General features: G+C 42.7%; 1 protein-coding gene and 1 pseudogene across 11 annotated transcripts in view; one reads left to right on the top strand and one right to left on the bottom strand.

The window, feature by feature from the left end:
* FGF13 (fibroblast growth factor 13) overlaps positions 1–24,836 on the bottom strand; it is a 441,864-nt gene that overhangs the window by 408,983 nt on the left and 8,045 nt on the right. The window contains exons 1-2 of one of the 10 annotated variants that reach the window (XM_081125295.1): positions 13,440–13,627; positions 12,131–12,340 (exon numbers count right to left, since the gene is read on the bottom strand). The exons of 1 other annotated variant lie outside the window; for it this stretch is intronic. In XM_081125295.1, the coding sequence (XP_080981421.1) occupies positions 12,131–12,179 (49 nt within the window). In that variant the 5' untranslated portion in view covers positions 12,180–12,340; positions 13,440–13,627. Of the gene's footprint in view, positions 1–12,130; positions 12,722–12,979; positions 13,040–13,272; positions 13,628–24,836 lie in introns of those variants that run through there. 8 more of the 10 variants (XM_081125302.1, XM_081125293.1, XM_081125294.1 and 5 more) reach the window with 8 other exon arrangements.
* Positions 22,069–24,836, top strand: part of LOC308551701 (N-acetylneuraminate lyase pseudogene) — a 67,661-nt pseudogene continuing 64,893 nt past the window's right edge. The window contains exon 1 of the transcript in view: positions 22,069–22,231. The product of the transcript in view is annotated as an N-acetylneuraminate lyase pseudogene (transcript). The remainder of the gene's footprint in view (positions 22,232–24,836) is intronic.

Genomic DNA, 24,836 nt, shown 5'->3' with positions numbered 1-24,836 from the left:
TCTGAGCATTGATGTCTGCCACTATAATAGCTGTGCTGAAATTGTCAGCTCTGGATGACATCCCCAAAGGCCCCTCCAAGCCCAGCCCTCCTTGGAAGGACCCAGGCTTTGAAATTCCCTTCCTTCCCCCATTTTCTCCTAAAGAGAATGCAGCAAGAGGAAGAACAAAGGAAAGACTGGCAATAAGAGAGAAAAGAGGAGCGAAAGGAGGAGCAATAAAAGGAGAAAGAAAGCTACCAAACAGAATATTTGCATGTGGAAGATAAGCAGGGTAGGGGGCACTGGAGGTTATTTACTTCAATCCACCAGAAAACTCAGGACCCAAAGCACACAGTTCATTGAAAACAATAGTGGACATAGACCTCAGGGCTCTACCTCAGTTAACATTTTTTGAGATACTGAACAATTTGAGAATCTGTTGAAAGTTACAGACACCATTCACCAGAAAAAATATGCATTTACACATAATTTCTTGGGTTCCATTGATGTCTCTAGGACAGTATTTCCACAACTTGCCAGATCATAAGAATCACCCAGATACTTGTTTATAATGCATATTAGAAAACTTTTCCCAAATTTCTAATTCAGCAGGTCAGGAGGGGGGTAATCTTTTTTTAAACAAAGATGATACTTAACTTCAGGCAAACTTGAGATCAACACTTCTCAGGAGCAGTAAGTACCTACACTGGCTGAGCATTAGAATCACTGGAGGAGATTTATTTAAAATATGGGTCCATAAACCTCACACCCAGATTACATAATCAAATTATCATATGGGGGATATATGTGCCAGGAAGTGATATTGATGCCTAAGCATGTTCAGGAACTTCATCTCTAGGGGTCCCGGGGCCAAAGATAAGTAATAACCCATGTCCAACTGCATCCAGGCTTCCTCCTTGGTAGTTTGGCCTGGGCCAGGCCCCAATGGCCATGATAGGCACCAGGCTACTTACTGCTTGACATATGACCAACATGGAGCAGAGTGCTTTGTGCCCTGAAAGACTGGTTCCGCTAAGTAAACTTGCAAAATATCAGCTCAATAAAGATAGGGATGGTTATCTGTTCTGCGCACTGCTGTATCCTCAGTGTCTGGTATAGTAGGTGGCACATAAATATTTATTGAGTAAATTAATGTATGAATTAATACATGAGTTAGTATAAAATCCATTAAATTGGAGTATGATTGTCAGACAGATATGTGAATCTGTAAATTTGTTTCTATGGCCATCTAAAGAGAACCTTAGAACTTGAATAATCAATATGAAAATCACTACAATTTTAGTAATAGTATCAATATCACCATTGACCAAATTTGATGTATGTTTTACATATGCTATACCATTCCATCTTTAAAATAAGTTTGTGTGATAAATATAACTATCTCCATTGTGGGGAGGCTTAGAAAGATTATTTGCCCAAAATTGCACAGCAAATAAGTAGAGGAACTTAGTTGTGAACCCAAGTCTCTAAAATCGGAATTTTAACCATGTAGCTTTTACATGGAAGATAGTTCATTGTAAAGTAAAAATTATACTCCAAATTAAATTAGCAATATTAAATCCAGATGGAATGTTGCTGTCATTTAAAGGCTTTTGGTATGGTTTGGAGTTTACTTTTTATTATATCATTATATACATCCACTATAGAAAAAAATAGAAGATAGAAATATAAACTATATGTCTTCTATAAGCCAAACGCCGAGAGATGACTTTTGGTGTCTATTCTTCCTGGATTTATTCTAAGCATTTATATATATTCTACATGCATTTCTTTTCTATTTACAGATTTATGCATGTATATATGTATTTTTATATATGCACATATCTGTATATATACATTTGTACAATACAAATGATGTTTGTGGATCTCAGTGAGAAGGCTGTCAAGAAGGTATACAAAAACCTTTCAGATCCACAGGTACAAAATCAACATCTCTCGTTGTCACCCCTAGTGGTAAGAGGATAGAGCAAGAGTATGTACTGCATGATCCCACACACACTTAATTATTTTTGGATATGAGTGTATTATAAAATTCAGAGAAAAAAAGAGTGGAAAGAAAATCTCAAAAAGTTAACCTGGGAGTGGGACCCTTGGGTGATATTTTCTTCTTTATGCTTTTATTTTATGATTTTCCCAACTGTCCCTAGTAAGTATGCATTATTTTATAATCTGAAAAAAATCAATACAATGAAACACAAGCAATATAAGAGCACACAGATAAATTCAAAACAGCCCTGGCCGTTCTGCTCAAGATGTATCCAATGTTTTTGAACTGCTAACAGCAAATTACCATTGACCAGAGGAATCAAAGCCTCTTGTGTTGGCCAAGCCCCGACTTCTAGGCTGGGATTGCAACCTGACCTCCTTGCTGCCTTTCAGGCGCTGGGTGGGTGGGTCAAGTGTATGCAGAGCAAGGACAACAGGATGGCGGGGTGGGGGCGGGGGCGCTTCCTCCGGCTGCCACCATCTTAGAGCCACCATCTAGACCTGAGTGGCGGACCCCTTCCCCCCTGCAGCCGCCAGCGCCACCGGCGCAGCTCAGGGCTCACTCTGCAGCGTCCCCACGCGAGCCAGGTCCGGCAGTGGCACCCCCGGCGAGGGGTTAAAGGCCTCCGCTGACTGCCGCCACCGCCACCGCCTGCAAGGGAGCTTTGTCATGCCCGGCGCCCAGCGGCTCTTCGTCAAGTTTCACCTTTGGTGACACAACTTTTCCGTGTTTCTTTTTTAGGCAACCGCCACATCACGAGGTTAATGAGCACACTGAGAATTGTAATAAACCAGCCTGCCAGACACTTGACGACCAAGGGACGCTGGTTAACCAGACCGGTCAGCACTACCGTCCGGTTTCCAGCTGGTCGGGAAACAAACGCTCCCAGAAATGAGAGCAGCGAGGAGCGCCTGGCCCTGTTTCCAGGGGAATGGTTCACATTGTTCCCAGAGCTCTGAAAATCACTTGCAAACCCAAGAGCTCTTGGAAGTCTTCATGTTCAGCAAACCCCCCAAGGGGAGAGGCATGCATGCACATAGAGAATCAAAGGCAAAATAAGCAAATAAATTCATAATACTTTCAAAGTCATGCTTGAAAGAAGATTCTGAAAATATCTACAGGCATATTTAAGAACTGCACTCAGCCTGCCTTCTTCAGGCTGTTTACTTCTACTTTTAACAGCAAGATAAATATTTAAGAACTCAATCTGTTTACTAGCCCCCAGTTTAAAAAGAGTAGAAATGCTACATACATCATTTGGAGGGATTTTTGAGAAATGGATTCTACATTTGTTATTAAACACACCTGTCACCATGCAAGAGACCCATCACTGTTAATTATGGCTGTTGAACATAGGTTCTGCAGCACTGAGAAACTACATGATTCCTAACTTTGAGAACTATAATTAATATGTTCATTCAAAGCATGTGTCTCTGTTAACAAGATATATTTTGGGAAATATTATCTAACTGAAGGCAGCATAAATAGTATAAAATACAAAGCTCACACTTTTTTTTTCCATTTAAAGTGAGTTATATAATAAGTAGTGAAAGTATTCTCCCGTGGAAGGGGGGGAGGTTCTTTTGCTGAACTTAGTACAGCTATCAAGGGAGAAAATCCAGAAATGGGAACCCTCCAATGATCCCAGCACACCCTAAGGGACTACATTTGGTTAAAGAAAACCACTGACATCTGTTAACGAAAAAAAGAGAGAGGGAGGGACAGAGGGAGAACAGGGTGGGTTGAGAGAGAAAGAAAGAAAAGGGAAATGAGACATGATTCTTATGAGAGACAGACTCAAAACATATGTCCTTTAATGGGGGGAAAAAATAAAACAATTGTAAATTAAGAGGAAGTAAATTAAGAGGAAGTTTAATCTTGAGAACAAGTGAAACAAGCTCCTAAACACAGTTCTGGAAGAAAGTACTATTATTTTCAAACTGACAGATACTTCAATCTTAAAAGTCACAATCATGTCCAAGTGAGGGACAATATACATTGGAGAGTAGAAAGGTAATATCCAAGGCCAAAGAGGAAGGAAATGGCACCCGTAAGGTAGGACTGGGTTTCTTTCATCTCTGCACGCCCAGGCCCAGCATAGTACCTGGCATGCAGAAGTCACCCAAGAAATGCTGAGAGACCTGTTCCGCTGGACCAAGACCACAGACCCAGAACAATCATGCATGCAAAGGTACACTCCTCCTAATCATGTCCTCATTGGCACACAGGAAGTACTTTTGTCTTCGTGCAAACCTAGATTAGAAAAGAATCAACTGTGCTGCCTAGGGAGGCAATATAACAAAGTGGTTAAGAAATGGATTTGAATTCAGTGAAAGCTGGCTCAAACACTCCACCACCTTGCTGGCCAAGTGACCTCTGGCTAAACTCAATCTCTGAAACTCGGTTTTTGCATCTGTCAAATGAGAATAATAATAGTATGTATATCTGTCCTCCAGAGATTGTTATGAAGATTTCATGAGATATTTCATATGAAATACCAGGCATATAGTCAGTGCTCAGAAAAACTATTATTTTTAGGAACCCAACCAGAAATTACTTCCCCAACCTATCTGGGTGACAGAAAGTCAACCATTGAAATTAATTCCTTGAGGTTAAGGCTCTGCCTCTGGCAATCCTTAGTTCAAATGTAAATATCCCCAGACATATCAAATGAAATCACAGTGAGTCAATGACAGAGACTTTGTCCATCACACAGCTTTCTGATAGGACAACAAACTGGAAATGAACATAGCATAGGACCAAGTGAGTTTTGATATGTGTGTGGTACATGCATCACACATTTATTGACTATTGCAATGACAAACACTGTGCTAATAATTTGCAACCCACCAGCTGTGTAACCTCATACAAACTACATAATCTCTAAGCTTCAATCTCCTTACCTCTAGCCCCTAAATACTAACCATTACTTTATTTGGTTATCATAAGTAGTAAATGAGATATATGTAAAAACAATGTACGCCTAGTAAATAGCAAGTGCTCTAAAATTTAAAAGCTACTATAATGATAACTATAATAACTATGATAATTATTGTTATTGTTATTAAATGAATAAAACATATTCCTGCTTAAAGGAATTCCCTACCTGACTAGATCATTCAAAAAATACTCCTATGGACCTGCCAAGTATAAGACCCTATCGAGTGTCCTAATGTAGGGCAGGTGGGGGTCTTTAAAGAAACCAGAGGACAAGAAAAGGAGAAGAGGTGTCAACCAGAGAAGGAAATAAGCTGAAACGAGAAATGCCTAGGTGTCAAAAACAAAGAGTGCATACTGCATGATTCTACTTACATTTAATTCAACAACAGGCAAAACTAATATATGACAAATCAAAATAGTAGTTGCCTTTGAAGGACAAGTGACATGAAAGGGACATGAGAGAATTTTCTGGGGTGATGAAAATATTCTGTATCTTGATTTTGATGCTAATTACATGGGTGTAAACATCTGTCAAAACTGAGATGCACACTTAAGATTTGGGCTTGTTACTATGTATAATCTGCAATTCCAAAAAAGGAAATGGGTTCCTACTATTTTTTTTAATTAACTCCTTTTAATTTGGCCTCTGACCAGACCTGCCTTTCAACAAAATATTTTTTTTCTTTCTTCCCAGGCCCTACTGACAGGATTCAGAACGAAGGACAGACATGTATGCCTGAGAATTCCTTTGGGCCTAAGAGTAATTGTCCAAACTAAATTTGAGGTCTCTGAAGAAAGCTGACAGCAGGCAGGACAAGCAAGCAACCCAGCTCAACCCAGCCCTGCAGCACCCCATAGATAGAATGCCAACCCAAACCTTACACCAGCAGAAACCAGAGTTATAAAGAATAAGCAACGACACCTACTACCCTCTGCCCTTTGCCTGTGGGGAAGGTAATCAACCAGTGACACTAATTCCATTTCCATTTGAAGATCTATGCTAAAAGTCATTTCAAAGGGCAGAGGCAAGAGTAGGGTCTGTGGACTGCTCTGCTATCTCAACATACAGTAATTGTTATCTAGGCTTTACATTTCTCACAAACCCAGATCCTTAATAAAACAGCCCTTTGCATTTCCATTGTGCCCCAAGAATCAAGAACTTCTCTCTTTCCTAATACAAAGCCCACATTTTCAGGGTGAATGCCGTGAAAAACACTACTTTAGAGAAAAATAAATGGCCATCTAATTCAAGGAGAAATTAGACCTGCCGGCTGGAATTATGGTCATAATGATTACTAAACGTATACTATTTCACTTTCTTTGGGAAATGAGTGCATTTACCCAGAAATCCACACCCCTAAAAAATGTTTCCTCAAGATATGGCATTCATACCCTGGCTGGTGTGGCTCAGTTGGTTGGAGCATCGTCCTGTACACAGAAAAGTTGCAGATTCGATTCCCAGTCAGGGCACATACCTGGGTTGCGAATTGGATCCCCAGTCAGGGCGCATATGGGAAGCAACCTATAGATGCTTCTCTCTCACATTAATGTTTCTCTTTCTTTCTCTCTCTCACTCCCTTCCTCTCTCTCTAAAATCAATTTTAAAAAGATTTTGAAGAGTCTTCTTTAAGAAGAAGCTAATGTACAAAAGAAACTGACAAAATAGACCCAGAGACATTGAAGCATGCAACAGACTGTCATATCTCAGGGGGAAGAGGGAATGGGATGGGGGTGGGAAGAGACTAACCAAAGAAGTCATATGTATATATGCATAACCCATGGGCACAGACAATAATGAGGTGAAGGCCTGGGGAGGGGGTGGGAGCGAGGTGGAGGGGGTCAATGGGGGGAATAAACTGGGACACCTGTAATACTTTCAACAATAAAGATAAATTTAAAATATAATAATAAAAAGATGGCATTCATCAAAGTGATAAAATGCCACAGGTAAAAATGTCAGAAATCTGATTCAAGTAAGTTTGTAGAATTGATGTATCACAAATAGGTAAGCTAAATTTCAAGTTAGTGAAGACTGACTAAAATGAACCACATTACACAGGACAATCAATGAGCCTAAAATCCAGTCCTCAGCCTGTGCTGAGAAATCCTGGTGCTGACATGTCTTCTGGTTAAGGAAATGTAAATCAGTGACTGCAGACAATGATTTATGCAGACGTTTGTCTGCTTTACTGATTGCTAAAACCATATTATGTGCCTAATCTTCATATTTCGAAGATCATGTTAAACTTAGCAAGGTAATAGACATATAAGATCCCCTCCACCCACTGTACTTTAATTTTTTTTGTTTCTTTTTGATTTGTTTAATCTTGTCAATTATTTTCTATTTCTTTCAAATTTCTCAACTCCAAAAATATAAGCCATAATGAAGCAGGCACTAGAAATCCTTTTTATTGGATGTATTTGAAGAGCTGCAACACATTCTGGTTGTTCTGTGTTGATTGTAATTCCCAGAATGAGGAGTTGATTTGAGCATAAAACGGCACAGCTGCAAAGACCTGGAATGTTAACAGTTTCATCTCCCTACTCACTGCCTCACAAAGCAGCCCTCCATTTTAGCACCCAAACCCTGATTCCAATTCTCTACCCAGTTCTAATCCTGTTCTCAAGGACATCATACATTTCCCTGCCCTAGGCATGAACCTCAACCCCTTCCTTCACCCCATAGCTCATTTACTGCTTCTCACTCAGGCCCCAACCCAACATCCATTCCCACCCAACCTCACCTATATCTCCAGCTTGAGGATGCATCCTAACCCCTTTTCATGATTTGAACTGTACTAGAAAGAGGAAGCATTACTAAGTAAGGGAGAGGATACAGTACCCCTAACCTATGTCCCAACTTGCTCTCCTTTCTAGCTTCATCCTCTGAATAAAGAAGCTACACACCACTAAAAGTAGTAAAGAGGATTTGGGTGGGGGTGGGGGGGGGAGGCAGTATGCACACATCTGTACCTATCCCCAAGAACACACTAACATTTCTGATTAGAAATCTCCCTGGGCACACCCCTCACCAAGACTTCAATCATCATCAGCCGAGAAGAAAATATGGGGCTTACAACATTCCATAAAAACACTGGCCATGACAATTTATTCACAAAGTGAAAAAACAAGTCCCTACATGAGTAATGGGTAGATTATGACTGTTAGTTTTTAATAAGAGGTCAGCAACGTCATGATTTCATGTAGTTAAAATACCTCTAAACACACACTTTACCTGGCCCAAGCCTGAGAAAGACACTTGCTCGATGCTATTACAGTACTCCCCAAGACCAAGATGATCTTTTGGAATGGCATTCAATGTTTAAGAAGTGATATGCTGACTGCATGACCACATGACCTGTCCTTCTTAGGTATGGTTAAAGATGCCATTAGAAAAGGCCAGGAAGTGAGCAGAAAATGAGATGTGCCCATAAATACATGTGGCAACAGCTGTGTAGGTGCCTGGCTTCTTGTACTACCCTGGAATTGTCCTGCACTGCCCAGCAGCCAGCAAGCATAAGCGCAGCATGATGCTGGTTCCAGCAGTCCCACCTAGAGAAACCACAGTCCCCGTGGCCTTGAAACTTGCATAAATGTGATACCTCTCTGGCTAAGCACAAGGGAAAGGGTTATAGAAAAAACATACCCAACTCCCTGAACAGGTAACTATATACAAATCAAATGATAATTTTGAAATCAAAAATTTTCTAGCAATTTTACTCAATCTAGAAATGATCTGATTTTATCTGTAGCAGGCTACACATTTCCTGAATGCCAAGGGAACACAGTTGCAATAGACCAGACACAGCCTTAAATGAGTGCTTTTCCAACAAAGAACTGCTGAAAAAACCTAATGTGACAAGGTAGAGAAGAGTAAGTCAAAGCTAAGCGAATATATCTGCTTGAACAAACAAATGTTATGCTTTGTTCTTCCCTGAAATGGAAAAAGGTCCTCCTGTTCAGGAGCTGAGTGTCCCAAACTATATACACATCTGCCAGTTTCCAACTTTATGCAAATTCTAGGCCCTAGCTAGGTATCTCAGTTGGTCAAATCATCCTCCAAATATAACAAGTTTGCAGGTCCAATCCTCAGTCAGGGCACATATAAGAATCAACCAAGAATGCATAAATAAGTGGAACAACAAATCAATGTTTCTCACTCTCTCTTTCTCCCTCCCTCCCTCTCCCTCTCCCTCTCTCCCTTTGTCTACCTCTCTAAAATCAATTTTCAAAAGTTTGTGCAAATCATAAATAGATACACAAAAGATGATTTGCTGCACAAGGGCCCATTATAACAGTTTCAAAAAGAATCAAGATGCCCTCCTTCTGCCAAAGAGGACAGTCTATCTTGGCTGGCTACATAACTGAAAAGGTTATCCAAAAGATCGTTGTCCATCAATGGCCTTAACCTCCATGAGTTAAAGAAAACATCATTTAAAAAGACAATTGGCAATTTATATGCTCTGAGGCCATATTTTACTAAGCAGCATAAATTAATTTACTGACTACCTACTACCTGTGCTTTTAAAACTGCAGAAATGCTGTAGTCTATGATAATCAACTATGTAGTTATGATAGGTTGTTGGCATGAACCCCAAATGATGGGATAGGAGGCTGAATTTAAAAGAGATTATGAAATTCATTCAAAGTGTTACTAAATTATTTTATTTGATTCCATCATTTGTCACACCACTGTTAAAAATAAAATATGTAGATATTTAAAGTATCTATTGAATGTTCAATGTTTTATCTTGCTATGTTGCACAATGTGCTCATGAGTCTCCTAGCTTAAAAAAAATTTAATGAACTATATATGAGAAATTTATAAATAACCAAACCTATTCAAGCTCTAACATAAAAAGTTACGTTTAAAATTTAGTCACATAAGACCTTAACATATTTGAAAGGGGGGGAAAAACTAATGAATATTAGGCATTCACTATTTTGAAAATGCTCTTAATTCAACAACCAATTGAAAGGCAGAAATGGGACTCCTGCTCTTAGCAGCCATAAGATTCCCATCTCTCCAGGAAAGTAAATTCCTTCTTAAAAGTTACCTAATAAAATTACTTTAATTTTATTCTAATTGCAACCATAATTCCAAATGCTAATTACACAATTCCTACACAGAGGTATTCGGTTTCAAATGTGGTGAGTCAACATAAGAAAATGTTATGACATAAGCATAGTAAAATTTTCATTATAGAGGTACAGAAACTTGCCCTAATGTTTCCATTCCCGACTTAATCAGTTCTGGACAACTGCAAACTATATATATATATATATATATATATATATATATATTCCTAAAACAGCAATTCAGTTTCTGTAAATGAATTTGGTTTCAGGGTCCTCCCAAAGGCAGCCTGAAATAAAGCTTTGGTAACCACCTGGTGGAAACCAGGAACCAAAGTTCCAGAAACAAACTTGAAATACTCCCAGATTCATAAGGGGAATCAGTTGCTTAGATCAATTTGGCACTATAATCTTCCATTACATTTACCTTTCCGGGTCCTCAGTGGAAAAACAAAACATTTTAAAGACCCTGAAGTCATGTCCTCTTATCGAATTAATGCCCGATTAAGACGCACTACAATTAAGAAAGCTCTGGAAATGTGTAGCAGTTCTACTTTCCAAGTGACTGTTTCAATTAACCTGTGAGCCTCAAATAGCCAGCCCATATGAGGGGGTTGGAGGCGTTGGTAGCAACATTCATCCTTAGGACCACAGATCTAAACCCCTCACAAACTTCCTGAGCCTTTCATCAACGCTTTGTCTAGTTGGAAGAGAACTGGCTCCATTTAGAAACAAGAATAAAGGCCCTGAGCTGAAGACTTTGACAACTTTCCGCGGGGGAGGGCTGGCGCTGCCCTAGAATCTCCCGGGAAAGAAAGCTCTGAGAGATGGGGAGAGGCGAGAAGGAGGAGATGAGAAAAAGGAACATGGAAAGGAGTGGGAGGGAAGGGGGGCCCAGAGCTGAGATGAATTGGGGCCCCAGGAACCAAAGCTACGCCTACCCCTGCCCCGTTGCATCTCCACCTTTGTAGCGTGGACTCGTGTGGGTCGCTGAGGTTCGGGACGATCCAGCCCACTCCAGCGTGTGCTCTGTGGCCATACTGGACACTTGCACCTAAGTCACTTGTCGTTCCTGGCACTTCTCTCCCATACCCCCCCCTCCCCCCGCTTTGCCTCTCTCTGCACCCAGATCTCCAAGGATGCTGTCTCTAGTTTACTGCCAGAACTAAGCCGGGTCCTCAGTAAGGCAATGGCTAGGACTGGCTGGCGGGGGCCAGAGGGGACACCCCTTTCTGCTCCTGAGTTCTCCCCAGCCTGAGCCCCGCTTGGCTGCGCCTCCCTAGCCGTCCGAAGCGAGGCTCCAGGCCGAGATGCGCACAGTGAGGTACAGGCGGCGGGCACCCCCAGTGAGGTGGCTGAACCCCAGAGAGAGGTGGGAGGGGACTGTCGGCTCCACGGAGGCCCGCTTCAGCTGGGCACTACTGGCAAGGGGACAACAGCCTTTGTTCTCCTGGGGCTAGGCAAGACTGAGCTGCCCAGGCGCGGAGCGGGCGGCGCCTGGGCACAGGGAAAGCTCACTTTTGCTCGCGGCATGGGGAAGGTTGCAAGCTCCTGTCTTCTGGGGAGGGGGTAGAGAGTTAGGGAGTAGGGAGTAGGGAGCGTGGGGGAGGGGTTTTGCATCTTGGCCAGGCTCTTTGTTTGCATTGGGGGCGGGGAGAAGGGGGTTGAAGGTGGATCCGAGCTTGGTTTCTTACAGTGGGGCAGATTCCTGTGTATGTCACCATGTTGCACCCGCGCAGCACACATATGCACACTCGCGCACACGGACACACATGCACTTGCACAGACGCGGCCAGCCGGTAGCAAGCAGTACCGTCCCCGCGCTCCGGGCTGCGGCAGCTTCGGCTGCCCGCAGCGCCACCACCGTGCGTCCAGAGGGGGAGTGGAAGAGGCTGGAGGCATTCGCGGGGCGACAGTTCCACGAGGGAAAGTGGTGCAAACCGAGACCCCCCTACACACACACACACACAACGGCCCCAGTTCCCCCTTTCTTGCCCGGGGTCGCAGAGGTCATGGGCTGCTTAATCTCTGGGAGGGAGGCCCGAGCGGCGGAAGGGCGGAGTGCACTCTAGGGGGGCAAGGGAAACCAAGGGAAGGGAAGCGGGCGAAGTCTGAGGGCGGGCTTACCCTTAGAAGCATCTTTCTCCTCTTTGGGTTTGGTCACCTTTCCACTCATAGATCCCAGCTTGCTTGACAAGGTTCGCCCAAGAGATGGAAGTCCTCACGGAGCGGGCGGGACTTGGGAGAGTCCTTAGGGCGGCAAGTCTCAACCCGGAGCTCCCCTTGGTGTGGAATGGGGAGGAATCCGCTTTCCCCCACCGTTGCCGCCGCCACTGCCTGTGAGGAAGTGGGGAAGAAAGGAAAAGGGTGAAGGAGGAGCCGCTGCTACCGCCACCACCGCGGCTGCCTCGAGCCCCAGCGGCCGACCGCGGGAGGAGCCGCTAGCCTGGCTCAAGAAGTGGAGACAAAGCAGCGCGGCGCTCCCTCCGCGCCCCTCGCTCGCCGCCTCGGAACTGCCGGCCCGCCTGCCTGCCGAGATGCACTCGCAAGCCCGGGGCGGCGAGAGGGGCAGTGAGCGCTGCCCGCTTCTGCCGCCGGCCTCCTAGGCTCCGCGCCGGCCGCTCTCCCCACGGGCGCGGGCCGCGCGCGGGTAGTTGCCTGGGTAGGCTGCCCCGCGCGCCGGCAGGCTGTTTTCCCCCCTCTCCCAAAACGCTGCGGGCTGCCAACTCAATCAAAATGAGATCCCAAGGAAGGTTTAAAAAAATCACAACAAAGACGAAAGGGAAATGTTTGACCATGTGATGAGCAATGTGTGAGACTGTTACACTGCAGAGCCGCGCAGCTCCTCGCCCGCGGAGAACCTTAACGGGAGGGTCGCATCTTTTTCTCTTTAATCAATTCTCAGGTTCCTATTATTTTGCCAAAAGGAGGGCCCAAGTTGCTTTTGACAGAGGAGCAGGAAGCAATGGCCCTTACCTGCTCTCTCTCTCCCTACACCCACACCCCCTTGGAGCTCGCCTGCTCCCTCGCTCATGCTCTCCTTCCAAAGAACTCTCGGTCCCGGAGCCGCGACTCTACACACTACGCATTCTACAGCCACTGCAAGCTGTGGACACGCGGGGGGGGGGGGGGGGGGGCAACAAGGGCGGGACGGCACTCAGTGGTGGGCCGGCTGTAGTAAAGGGAGAGCTCCGCAGGGGCGCGTGGACGTCAGCCGCTGATCGTCAAAACCCCAGCAAACCCAGGAAAGAGCACGCAAGCGTATCTACCCGACGTCTCCTGGCCCCTCTGGGCACGCAGGGCCCACCGGCGCTGCCACAGCTAACTCGCACTGTCCGCCGCGGATCGAAGCCCGGCGCCCGGCACCCCCGCCCGTTACCCACTCTGCTCCTGCAGTTCAGGCAGCGCGGTCTGGCCGGTGCTGGTCACCACTTACACTCTGAGAACTCTGCTTTCGGCCACCGCCTGCAGTGAATCTCAGCCCGCTAGTCAGCCACTCGTCGCCTCCAATGGCCAGCTGCCCAAGTTGAGATAGCCGGGCTCTCTCTGAGAAGGGCGCGCTGGGATCTGAGTGTCACTAGGGCACGGGTGAAACTGACAGCAGTGTCTGCCACTCCCACCCTCACCCCCACAAGCAGGCCCCTCCTCCAAGGGCTGGACGCTCTGGTTGGCAAACTGGTATTAAAGAGTGCCCACCCCCCAGTATGGCCAACCCCAGACAAACAGAGCAAGGTGGGACTGGGGCGAGTGCTCAGACAAGTACACGTCACCTGGGACAAGTTAATGACAAAACACAGGTAAGGTCCCAGAATATTTGAACTAGAAGAAAAACTGCTCAGAAATTGTACAAGAGGGGCTGGACTAAGAAGGAAAAAGAACCAAGGAAAGAGAAAGAGAGACAGGATAGGCCTGAGGTGTCCAGGGAAACCCTATCTGCGATGGCCCTTTCTGGGTACACTTATACCCAGAAGCCCGATGCTCTGCTGAGGGACTGCACTGGCCACAAGCAGGACTCACATACTTCCATTAATCAGACCATAGGCTCCAGACTGGCAGTGGAGACGTGGCATCCACTCCCATACAGAAAATTCGTTTTCCCTCGTCCCACCCAACCCCACTCGCTCCTTAATTCAGTTTTGTTAATGTCATTAAACCAGATGAAGAAATTATACAGATGGATTAGTCCTACTGAATCCCAGGCGGTAACCCAATTACTACAGCCTACTGTAGCTTTCAAGAGCAGAAGACAGGGCTGCCCCTTGCAGCCAGCCTTGGTCTAAAGGTCGGCAACCCTCTAAATTCAATTTGCAGCCTCTGTCCTAGGTCTGGGAGGAACTCCAGGCCTGTTTTTCTTGAAAATAATATCTAATAATCTGGAGGTTGATGACACAATGTGATTATCCAACCCAAAGTTAGACCATTAATTAATATTAGTACTCTGGGAAAAAAGGAATTTCTCTTCAAATGACTGGAATTCAAAGGGAGTGGAAAGTTGGATGGTTTTAGAGGAAAGGTAGAGGGGAAGAAGACAGAGTCCTTAGATAGTTAATACCCAATAATAGTCAGTTACCATGGATTTAGTGCCTACCCTGTGCCAAGCATCACACTAAATACTTTACATCATTATCTTATTTCATCTTCACAACAGGCCCAGGAAGTTTTGAGATTTTGTTATTTCCATTTTACAAATAAGGAAAATGAGGTTATAAGAGATTAATCAACTTGCCAGGAGGTCACAAAGCTGGTAAGTGGTGGAGCCTGGATAAAAAAAAAATTGGAGAGCCAGGATAAAAACCAGGTGGGTCTCTTTTTAGACAGTGCTCTTATGTTAAATCACATGGTCTCTCAACACTCCTATCAGCCTCTTAAAAGTAGGGGGAAGCACATTTTCACTGGACCTGTCTGCCAATCCTAAACTCCTAGTTCTTTTCAAACTCCCTAACTCAGCACATTCAAAATCTCTCTCTCCCTCCCTCCTTCTCCCCCTCCCCCCTCTCTCTAACACACACATACATACACACACACACACACACACACACACACACATATTCATTTTCCACATTCTTCCAGTAAGCAACAAGAACCTCTTTTAGGAAAAGGGTCAGTCTTTGTCTTGGGATATCTTAAGCATCATACTTATGTCCATCCTGTCTCAGCTTTCATTCCACATTCAAATTTCCAGGAAAGTTCTCTGCACAAATCAGAACTGCCCCTATGCCAAGTACTATCACTAATGAATGGTACATCCAACAACTGTAACTTCCAGCTAGAACCCAGATATCACACTGTTCCTTTAAGGAAACTAATAGTTAACATATGACTAAAGCTAGGTTAGTTAATATGATTGAGGTGAGTTGAAGAGATCTCTACTTGGGAGTATTAGTGGCATTTGTCTGTCCATGAATACAAACAAAGGTCAAATAGAGTGTGGATCACTTTAGTACCTGCAAAAGAAATAATCAGAAGACAAATAAAATAGACACTTCATGAAAGAACAATCTGGTGATGTGTGTCCATATGGGGACAAATCAGTGATGTCATAAGGACATTCATGACACAGACCAAGGATTATCAATATTCAAGTGCCTGGACCAGCAATCTCATCTGAATGAAGCTTCTAAAGACCCTGCTAAGGAGGCCGTGGCATCCTCCTTTGTGGAAGGCAAGGGGGCTTTCTCCTCTTCAAAGCCCTGAGATGTTTACTTTGAAAAGCATGTTGGCACTGGCTCAGAAAAAGGCATGCTCCAGCGTCCAGGCTCCAAGTTTCTTGGTAATTCGGGATGTCAGCTGGAAGATTTGACATCTGTTTGGGGCATTCAGGAGGCGGTCTTTTCCCCACAACCAAATGGACTCAGTCTTGAAGCATCAGTAAAGCCCTGACTTAGTTTGTAGCACTTCCTCTTCCCCACCCAGGCCCTTCTGCCCCATCCCACTGGAGTGAAAGTGCCTTCACTTTTCAGTCTAGCAATCTGCACTACCTGATCATTTCAATTTTCTCTGTCTTGTCACTATGGTAAAATGGTCCCATCTATCTTGTCTCTGCCCCTCCTATGAGAGAGAATTCCAACATCTTATAAAACTTGGGGCTCAGGGGTTATCCTGTATAGTCAAGTAACCTAGTCCTGGAATTAAATCAATATTCTACAATAAAATGGTGGATGGCCACACCACTAAAGAGGGCTGGGTTGTTTTCTGGAGTAAGGGGCAGAGGCTTGAGTCTTTGGTATGAAAGTGGAAAATGTTCCAAGAGTCTTATCATCTTAGCCCTTTGTCTATTTCATACCAGTCCCCAAAATGCCTCCAGATACCAGCATCTGGATTCTATGTTTGCTAATCCTCTAGTAGCTCTGAGCACTGTTTCTGGACAAGATGCCATGAGGTTTCAATGTCTGCACAGGAGACAGATACATTTTGAGCTTCTTCCTGGCAGGTTTGGACTAGCTGAGTGTAGAGCTACTGTCATCAGGTACAACCAAATTAGGTGTTTTAATGACAAGACTGCCTCTCACTGGACCAAATGTGTTTTTCATTGGGGGGGGGGGGCACAGCACAAAGCTGGTCCAAAAAGCAGCAGCCTGGCCCTGGCCAGTGTTGTTCAGTGTGTTGGGCATTGTTCCATGCATTGCAAGGTTGCTGGTTCGATTTCCAGTCAGTGAACATGCCAGGGTTGTGGGCTCAGGAGTGTGAGGCAGCTATAGGAGGAAGCCAATTGGTGTTTTTCTCTCTCCCTCTCCCTTCTTCTCTCTCTAAAAAAAAAAAAAAAAAATCAATAAAAATATTTTTAAAATAAATAAAACAAAAAAGAAGCAGGCTGGCATAACCTACACATCCAACCAGGGTACTTAAAATCAAGAAAGGCCCACTGGACGAATATCTAGAAGTTGCAAGTCACTTTAAGCTCATGTCTCAACAATGTGAACTTTGAGATCCAAATACTAGAGCTCTGCAAGGATTCATTTCTGATTCAAACCCTACAGTGTTGATCCACCTCACTATTTAAGATTGCTTTCTATCAGAATCTCTGGTGAGCTGTTGGATTTCTGTAACATAAAAGATAATTTCCAAAGACGGTGACTATGGCAGTTTTAAAACATGGCCATTGAGAGGTAGGCACTCTGACCTCTTCCCTTGACTCTGGATGGGCTTGTAACTGTTATACAGTATGGTGGAAGTGATGCTCTGTTCTAAGCCAGGTTTGAAAATGTCATGCAGCTTCTACTTGGCCCTCTTAGGACATCTATTTGGGGAAAAACAGCTGCCATACATGAAGTGTGCCTACCCTCACAATGCTGTACTGCAGAGCTCATATCTAGGCTCTCCAGCTGACAGTGCTAGCTGAGCTCCCAGACGACAGCCAGTGTTGACTTTCAGCCAAGCAGGAGACCCTAAATGACTGCAGCCCCAGTTGACATCTGACTACAACCTTGTAAGAAACCCCCTTGATGGAAAACTATTCAGTGGACCTGTTGTCAAATTCTCAACCCATAAAATTATGAGCAAAATTAAATGGATGATTTTAGTTGCTACATTTTAGGGTTAATACACTATGCAGGAATAGTAAATGGAATAACAACCATCAATTTCTCCTAATCCTGTATGCATATGCCACTCCACCCTCTAGAGGCCATGGCCTCATGAATACAGGCTGGCCTTGACCCTTGTTTATACTGACAAAATGTGGTCAAAGTGATATTATGCCAGTTCCACGCTTAGCCATTAAGATACTTGGCAGCTCCATGTTCACTCTGGGGATGTCAGTTGCCATATAAGAAGGCAGACATTCTAAGACCTGAAGTGTGCCTACCCTCACAATGTTGTACTGGAGCATATTGTGCGGAAGACCAAGTTGGCTAGATGGAGAGACCACGTGAAGAAGAACTGAGGAACCTACCTGATAGTAAAAACCAAGGCTCCAGACATATGGCCCAAGAAAAGTCATTGCAGTCAGCTCCCAGCCATTCAAGCGGTAAGGCTCTAGATTTCATGTAGCAGGGAAGAGCTAGGATTGCTGTGCCCTGTCCAAATTCCTGACCCACAGAATTGTGAGCAAAAAATTTTTTTTAAACCACACTGTTTGGCAGTGATTTGTTATACACAGTAATAGATAACTGACATGAGAATCCTAGCATCACTTTTAGACCAAGCTGTCTCTGTTTCTTGGTCTTCTCCAAACTAGAATGGGACTTTAGAGTGGGAGAAAGTTGTAAGTCAGAGAGTTGTCAATGATTTATCCAAAAACATCTTAACACTAAGACCTTTCCAATCTACACCAAACATATATGATTTTCTGCCTCCTTTGAAACTGAATATTTGGACCATTGTAATGCAATGTTGGGATGCCTGTTGGGAATGAACAACTTTAAATATTTTGCCACTTTCTTCTCCAGTGAAGAAGAAAACAATGAGCTAGAGCTTTTTCAAGAATCTACCCTTGCTCCCAAACAAGGAACATCATTGGGCAGCATCGGTGCTCCACTCAGAAACCCTATCAGTCCACATCATTCAGAAGTTCCTGTGTCAAGAAGAATGGTTAATCAAAGGTGGGCTTTTCTTCACAGCATGGTTCTGATTCTCTATGTCAGAAACAGAGGACCTAGTCATTGTCTCTCCAAGTAACACAAAAAAGATCATGGCCTCGGTCAATTTCTAGATTTTCCAATCCTGCTCTTGCATCCATTCTAGTGGTTATACTGACAATGCTAACAGAAAAACTTCAGACAGAAACATTTATTTCTTGAAAAATTCTTGGATATAGTAGTAAGTTGCTAACACACTTTCATTTGCCCATATTTTGATTCCTCAACAAGAATGTAAGCTCCTATATGACAAGGACTGAGTTAAACCCTTCTAAGAGTAATTCCTGCCCCCATTCCCACCCATGGTTTATGTCGTGCCCAGCACATCAAAGGCACAGTAAAGAGCTTCATCATTGTAACACCATTTATTTAATTTACTGGGTTTCTTGCTTTGTACCAAATATTTAACCAGATTATGCCATTTTATACTCAAAGCAACCCTCTGAGTTAGTGACTATAATTATCTCCATTTTCCAGTTGAAGAAACTTGAGAGGTGAAACAACTTACCCAAGATCACAGTAAAAAGGAACACCCTGGATTGAGGTGCCTCAAGTAGACCTTCTGCTTCCAAAGACCCTGCTTTTTTCACTATATGACACTGTATATTTTGTAGATGTTGTGGAATACTTAGTGCTTCCAAAATTTCTCCAAAGATAAAGCCAAGCTTTAGGGCAAGAGCAGAGATCTCAGGGCTTACTAGGCTTTCATTCACTTCCTGTCAACACCTGACCCCCCTGTGTGGTAGACATGGATGGGCACTGTTCAGATTCCCCTTCTAGGTAGGGCTTGCTGCCAGCTGTGGGGAGTAGGTTCAGTTGGCAGCCTCTAGCTGTCAGCTTCTTCAGGGTCTGTATCAGCTGTAGAACCATGACTTGATCTAAGGTCACCTTCCTAAAGCAGCCCACATCCAGTGAGTGAGAAAGGCCTGGCCACTTTGGATCAACACAAGCTCTCTAATAGACACTGCTCACTCCAAAGCTCCCCATCTGGTTGACCAAGGCTTTGTTGGTCCTGCTTCACAATTTCACTTACCCCTCTGCCCAATACTGCTCTTCTACCTTCCTTTCACAGTTGTTGACTCTTGAAGAACAGCCTCCACCAAGAACTCCCTCTGCTTTCAGAGATCCAGCCTGAGACTCTTCTACCCTTTTCCCTCCAATTCTGTTTTATTGCCCAGGACGTAGTAGAGAGGGATTCTGAGAATCCTCCTCTTCCTCTGGCTGTTTAAGTGACTTTCACTTTTGCCTTTTGCCTCCAACTTTCCTGTTTTGAAAGAATGTCTTTGAACCTTCTTTGGGGCCTAGATTTACACCTATCAAAGAGCCTTGATCCCCAGCTGATACTGATATGACTGTTTCATTTAGGGAAAGAGGAGTCATTTGAAGATAATCAAGAAATACCAAGCTGAGTTTCTAATAATAAGACACTCATACCTGTACTTTTCTTGACTTGAAATTGTTTCTAACCCAATGGGCGTGATTTACCCAGCACAGAATGGATGTATTTACCTGACACGTGGTCGGAGTGACTGTACCCATCACACTGTTGGTGTCAGTGTACCTGCCAGACTGCAGCTAATTGTGATCTTCTCTAAGGAATAGCCCCTAGCCAGTTTCCCGCTTCTGCAATTCTTTATTCTTCTCTAATCTACTTCTGCCAATGTAGCCTCCTTTTCCCTTTTCATGCTCTCATCCCCTCTCTCACTTATAGGGCCTAACATGACTTTTCCCTATTACTTACCCCACCCATATTTATTCCATTCTCTTACCTAAAGCCTCCCTCCTCCCTGCAAAGTCAGGATTTACTGTTGTCTGCTTCTGGGGAGAGCATCTCAAATCAGGATAGGAGAGGTGCCTCCATGCTCTTAGGCCAGGAAAAGAGGATCCTCTTTGAAGGTCCCTACTTGCTATGGAAGAATAAAAAGCAACACCATCATATTTCTTCTCTGTAGACATGCATTAGATGCATTGTCCAGGCAGCAAAACTAATGACAAAAAAAGATGGGAGGTGCCCTGGCAGGGTGGGTCGGTTGGTGGGAGCATTGTCCAGTACACCAAAGAGAGGTTGGGGGTTTAAGTCCTGGTCAGGGCACAAACTAGGTTGCCAGATGCTGACACAGACAAGAAGGATTAGGTACCAGGCATAGGCCAGATGATTCTGGAAGAATGTATGACTAGTGAGTAAGTGATGCTCTGGCTTTGGTGTTACTGCAGAAGGCATCACTGAGACCAAAATCAAACCATGCGAGTCAAGAGATCAATGTCATTGGGACCCAGGATCTAGAAGTCCTCACCAGAGACCACTTTAGGAATACACACAATCCTATGCTGCTGCACTTTAGTCTTCGTGCTGGGGTACAGTGATAGAATGTCTATTGTCAGCTCAGATACCACTGCCACTTCTGACGAAGGCCAGGAACTAGGTTACCCAGAAGACCCTTATGTGGCTTCAGGTTAGAGTTTGCCACTGAGAGAAGCTCACCGAAGTCTTGGAAGATGGGAGTAAAGCAGAAGTCACTATTCTCAGAAGGATGTGACAGTCAGTGTGGATTCACAGATCTCTCTATGATTTCCCACTTCCTGGTCACCTTTTGCAGTGAGACCTGATGATTTCTCCAAATTCCTGTGAGTTCTGGCATCCTCACCTCCAATGCTTCCAGTTGAAGTCATTAGAGATATTTGTCTGATCCTCTGGCATGAACCTTCTGGACTTTCACTCTCCTAGATCCTCCCAATTTGTATGAATCTAGTTTATATATAAATCCCTTTTTATGGCAATATTTTAGTAGCTCTATTTTCATGACTATGCCCAGACTGATCTAGATTCCCTGAGAAGTCATGTAACTAAAGTCCAGTCAGGTCCAGTCATATAAAGGCCTTTTTTCTTTTTCATCATAAACCACAGAAGATTCTGGGAAGATGATAACCTAAGCATTGTTTCCTATTCCTAATTCCATGCTGCATACCTATCTTCAGCTAAATAACTATTAAAGCCTATGGAGAAGAGTTGTGTGTGAGTGGGGTTCTAGACATTATTGTAGTCTCATCAGAAAGAAGTATTCTTGAGTTTTGTTTTGAGTACTGAGCAAAGCCTGGATTCAGCACTAGAAAGGCCCAGCACAAGGAGACCAGGAGGTTGAGAAAACAGTATCAGACCATGTTCTCAGTCCACTAGATCTCCAAGGGGCCAAGAAAGCATCAACTAAAGCAGAAGACCAGGTCAGTTAGAGAGGGAATAGGTGAAGGGACCTGGGAAGAGGGCAGCTGCCTTCAGATACTTCATTTCCATCATTTGAGGGCTTACTAGCACTTGGGGTAGCTCTCAGAGATCCCTTTCACAGTGAGCTGACCCTGACAGGCTAACAATGAAATAGTATATAACCATCTGTGTGGGTCCAGCAGCCAGCACCCAGAGGAATGTTGATTAAGCAATTCATGCTTAAATAAATAAACTGGTGGGACAAGAGACAAATGATAACTTGAACAACGATGACAGTGATAACAACAAAAAAGGATCATATGCAGAAACTCTTGTGCAGCATAAAAGGAGACTTTCTGGAACTACAAAATGTGATTCCCCAAAGAAACAGTTCAGTAGATGAATTGAAAGAGAGGATGATCACTGCTAAGACCCAAAATAGTGACCTGGAAGGTAAAGTGAAAGAAGATTCACAGAGCTCCAAGTCAAAAATACCAGGAGAGGGAAATCATGAAGAAAAATGTAAGAGACTTGTAGATCCTGGAGAATAATAAGCCTTCTAGAAGGAGAAGAGGGAGGAGACAGAAAAAAAATTTAAAGTAGTAATTTAAAAAAGATATTACAAAAGAACTTTTCTGAGCATAACAGCTATAGAATGTAAATAAATGATTTAAAAGATGAAAAAACAACAGTTTGGAAGTAAAAAAATACACTGCTAAAATACCACTGGTCAAAAGTGAAATTACAAACTATCTAGAAAGTAATAAAAAGAAAACTTTATTCCAAAACCTACCTAGAACAATGACTGCTGTACTCAGAAAAAAAATTACATTCAGGATGTCGTCAGTATTAATAAACAAAGATGAAATGATCAAGGAATTTAGTATTCCTCTTAAGATATTTGGGAAAACCACGAATTAAACTAAAAGAACTAAGAAAAGGCTTTAACAACAAAAAAGCTAGTGCTATAACCAAAATTGTTTTTTGAGAAGACTAATAAAACAGATAACCTTGTTGCAAGTCTGATTAAGGAAAATAATAAATACTGACAGAAGGTAAGTGAAAAACTACACACAAATTATTTAAAGAATTATAAAATGATATTACATTAAACTCTACAGCAGCAAATTTGAAAACATAGAGAAAAAGAATGATTTTTTTAGAAACCAAAATTAACCCAACAAAAGCTGTTGAATAGGTTAATTATCAGGAAAGAGGCTGAAAAGGTCATCAAAACAGATTGGTTCATCTGTTTTAATTCAACTTTTTTAAAAAAAACAAGTAATTTCAATGTCATTTAAACTATCCCAGACCATAAAAAAGAAGGGAAGCCCCTTAATCCTTTTTCCCAGCTTTATTGGGATTTAATTGACACATGACATTGTGTAACTCTAAGGTGTTCAACGTGACAATTTGATACATGTATATATTGTGAAATGTTTACCAAAATAAGGTTAGTTAACATACCCATCACCTCACATAATGACCATTTTGTTGTTGTAAAAGTGAGGATATTAAACCTCTACTCTCATAGCAATATTCAAGTATAAAATACTTGTTAACTATATCATCATGCTATACATTAGATGCCCAGAACTTATTAACCTTATAACTGAAAGTTTATACTCTTTGACCAACATCTCTTCATTTCCTCCACCCCTCAGGCCCTGGCAACCACCATTCTTCTCCGTTTGTCTGAGTTTGAGTTTTCGGATTCCACGTACTAGTGACATCAGACAGTATTTGTCTTTCTGTGTCTCACTTATTTTACTTAGCATAATGCCATCAAGGTCCATCCACACAGTAAAAAAATGGCAGGATTTCCTTCTTTTATGGCTGAAAAACATCCCATACATATATTTCTCACATCGTCTTTAATCATTAACCTATCAATGAACATTTATGCTGTTTCCATGTCTTCTCTGCAGTAAACATGTAAGTTCAGATATTGCTTCAAGATACTGATTTCATTTCCTTTGGATATGTAGCCAAAAATGGGATTGCTGTATCATATGATAGTTCTTTTAATTTTTTTCAGGACCCTCCATACTGTTTTCCACAGCAGTGCACCAGGGTTCCCTTTTCTCCGCATCTTCACCAGCATTTTTTTTAATCACTTGCCTTTTTTATTATACCCACTGTAATGGATGTGAGGTGATACCTCATTGTAGGTTTGATTTAGGGATGTTGAGCACCTTTTTATGTATTTGTTGGGCATTTATATATCTTCTTTGGAAAAATGTTTATTTGAGATGTTTGGCTTTTTACTTTTTCTTTCTTTCTTTTTTTTTTTTTTTTGCTATTAAGTTGTATGAGATCTTTATATATTTTGGATGTTAATATATAAAATATATTTATCAGATATATGGCTTGCAAATATTATCTACAATTCCATAGCTTGCCATTTTTATTTTGTTGATTGTTTCTTTTGCTGTGCAGAAGCTTTTTAGTTTGATGTAGCCCCTTATTGAATTTGCTTTTGTTTCCTATCTTTTGGTGTCATATCCAAAAAAATCATTGCCAAGACCAATGTCTAGGAGCTTTTACTCTATATCTTCCTCTAGGAGTTTAATGGTCTCAGGCCTTATGTTAAAACCTTAACCTATTTTGGTTTAATTTTTGTGAGTGGTGTAAGATAGGGGTCCAATTTCATTCTTTTGCATGTGGATATCCAGTTTTCCCAGTACCATTTATTAAAGATACTATAGTTTCTTGATTGATTATTCTTGCCTCCTTGTTGAGTCTCAATTCTGTTCCATTGGTCTATGTGATTGTTTTTATGCCAGAACCATGCTGTTTTGATTCCTATATTTTTGAAATATAGTTTGAAATAAGGAAGTGTGAGGCCTCCAGTTTTCTTCTTTCTCAAGATTACTTTAGCTATTCAAAGACCTTTGTGATTCCATACAAATTTTAAGATTGTTTTTTCTTTTTCTTTGAGAAATGCCACTGGACTTTTGATAGGAATAGCATTGAATCTATACATGGCTTTGGGAAGTATGGGCATTTCAATAATATTAATTCCTCTGATTCATGAATATAGTATGTCTTTCTATTT

This window comes from Miniopterus schreibersii (assembly GCF_964146895.1).
Source record: "Miniopterus schreibersii genome assembly, chromosome: X".
NCBI lineage: Eukaryota > Metazoa > Chordata > Mammalia > Chiroptera > Miniopteridae > Miniopterus > Miniopterus schreibersii.
The sequence above is the reverse complement of the archived record's forward strand: the minus strand, read 5'-3'. Positions and strand labels throughout refer to the sequence as shown.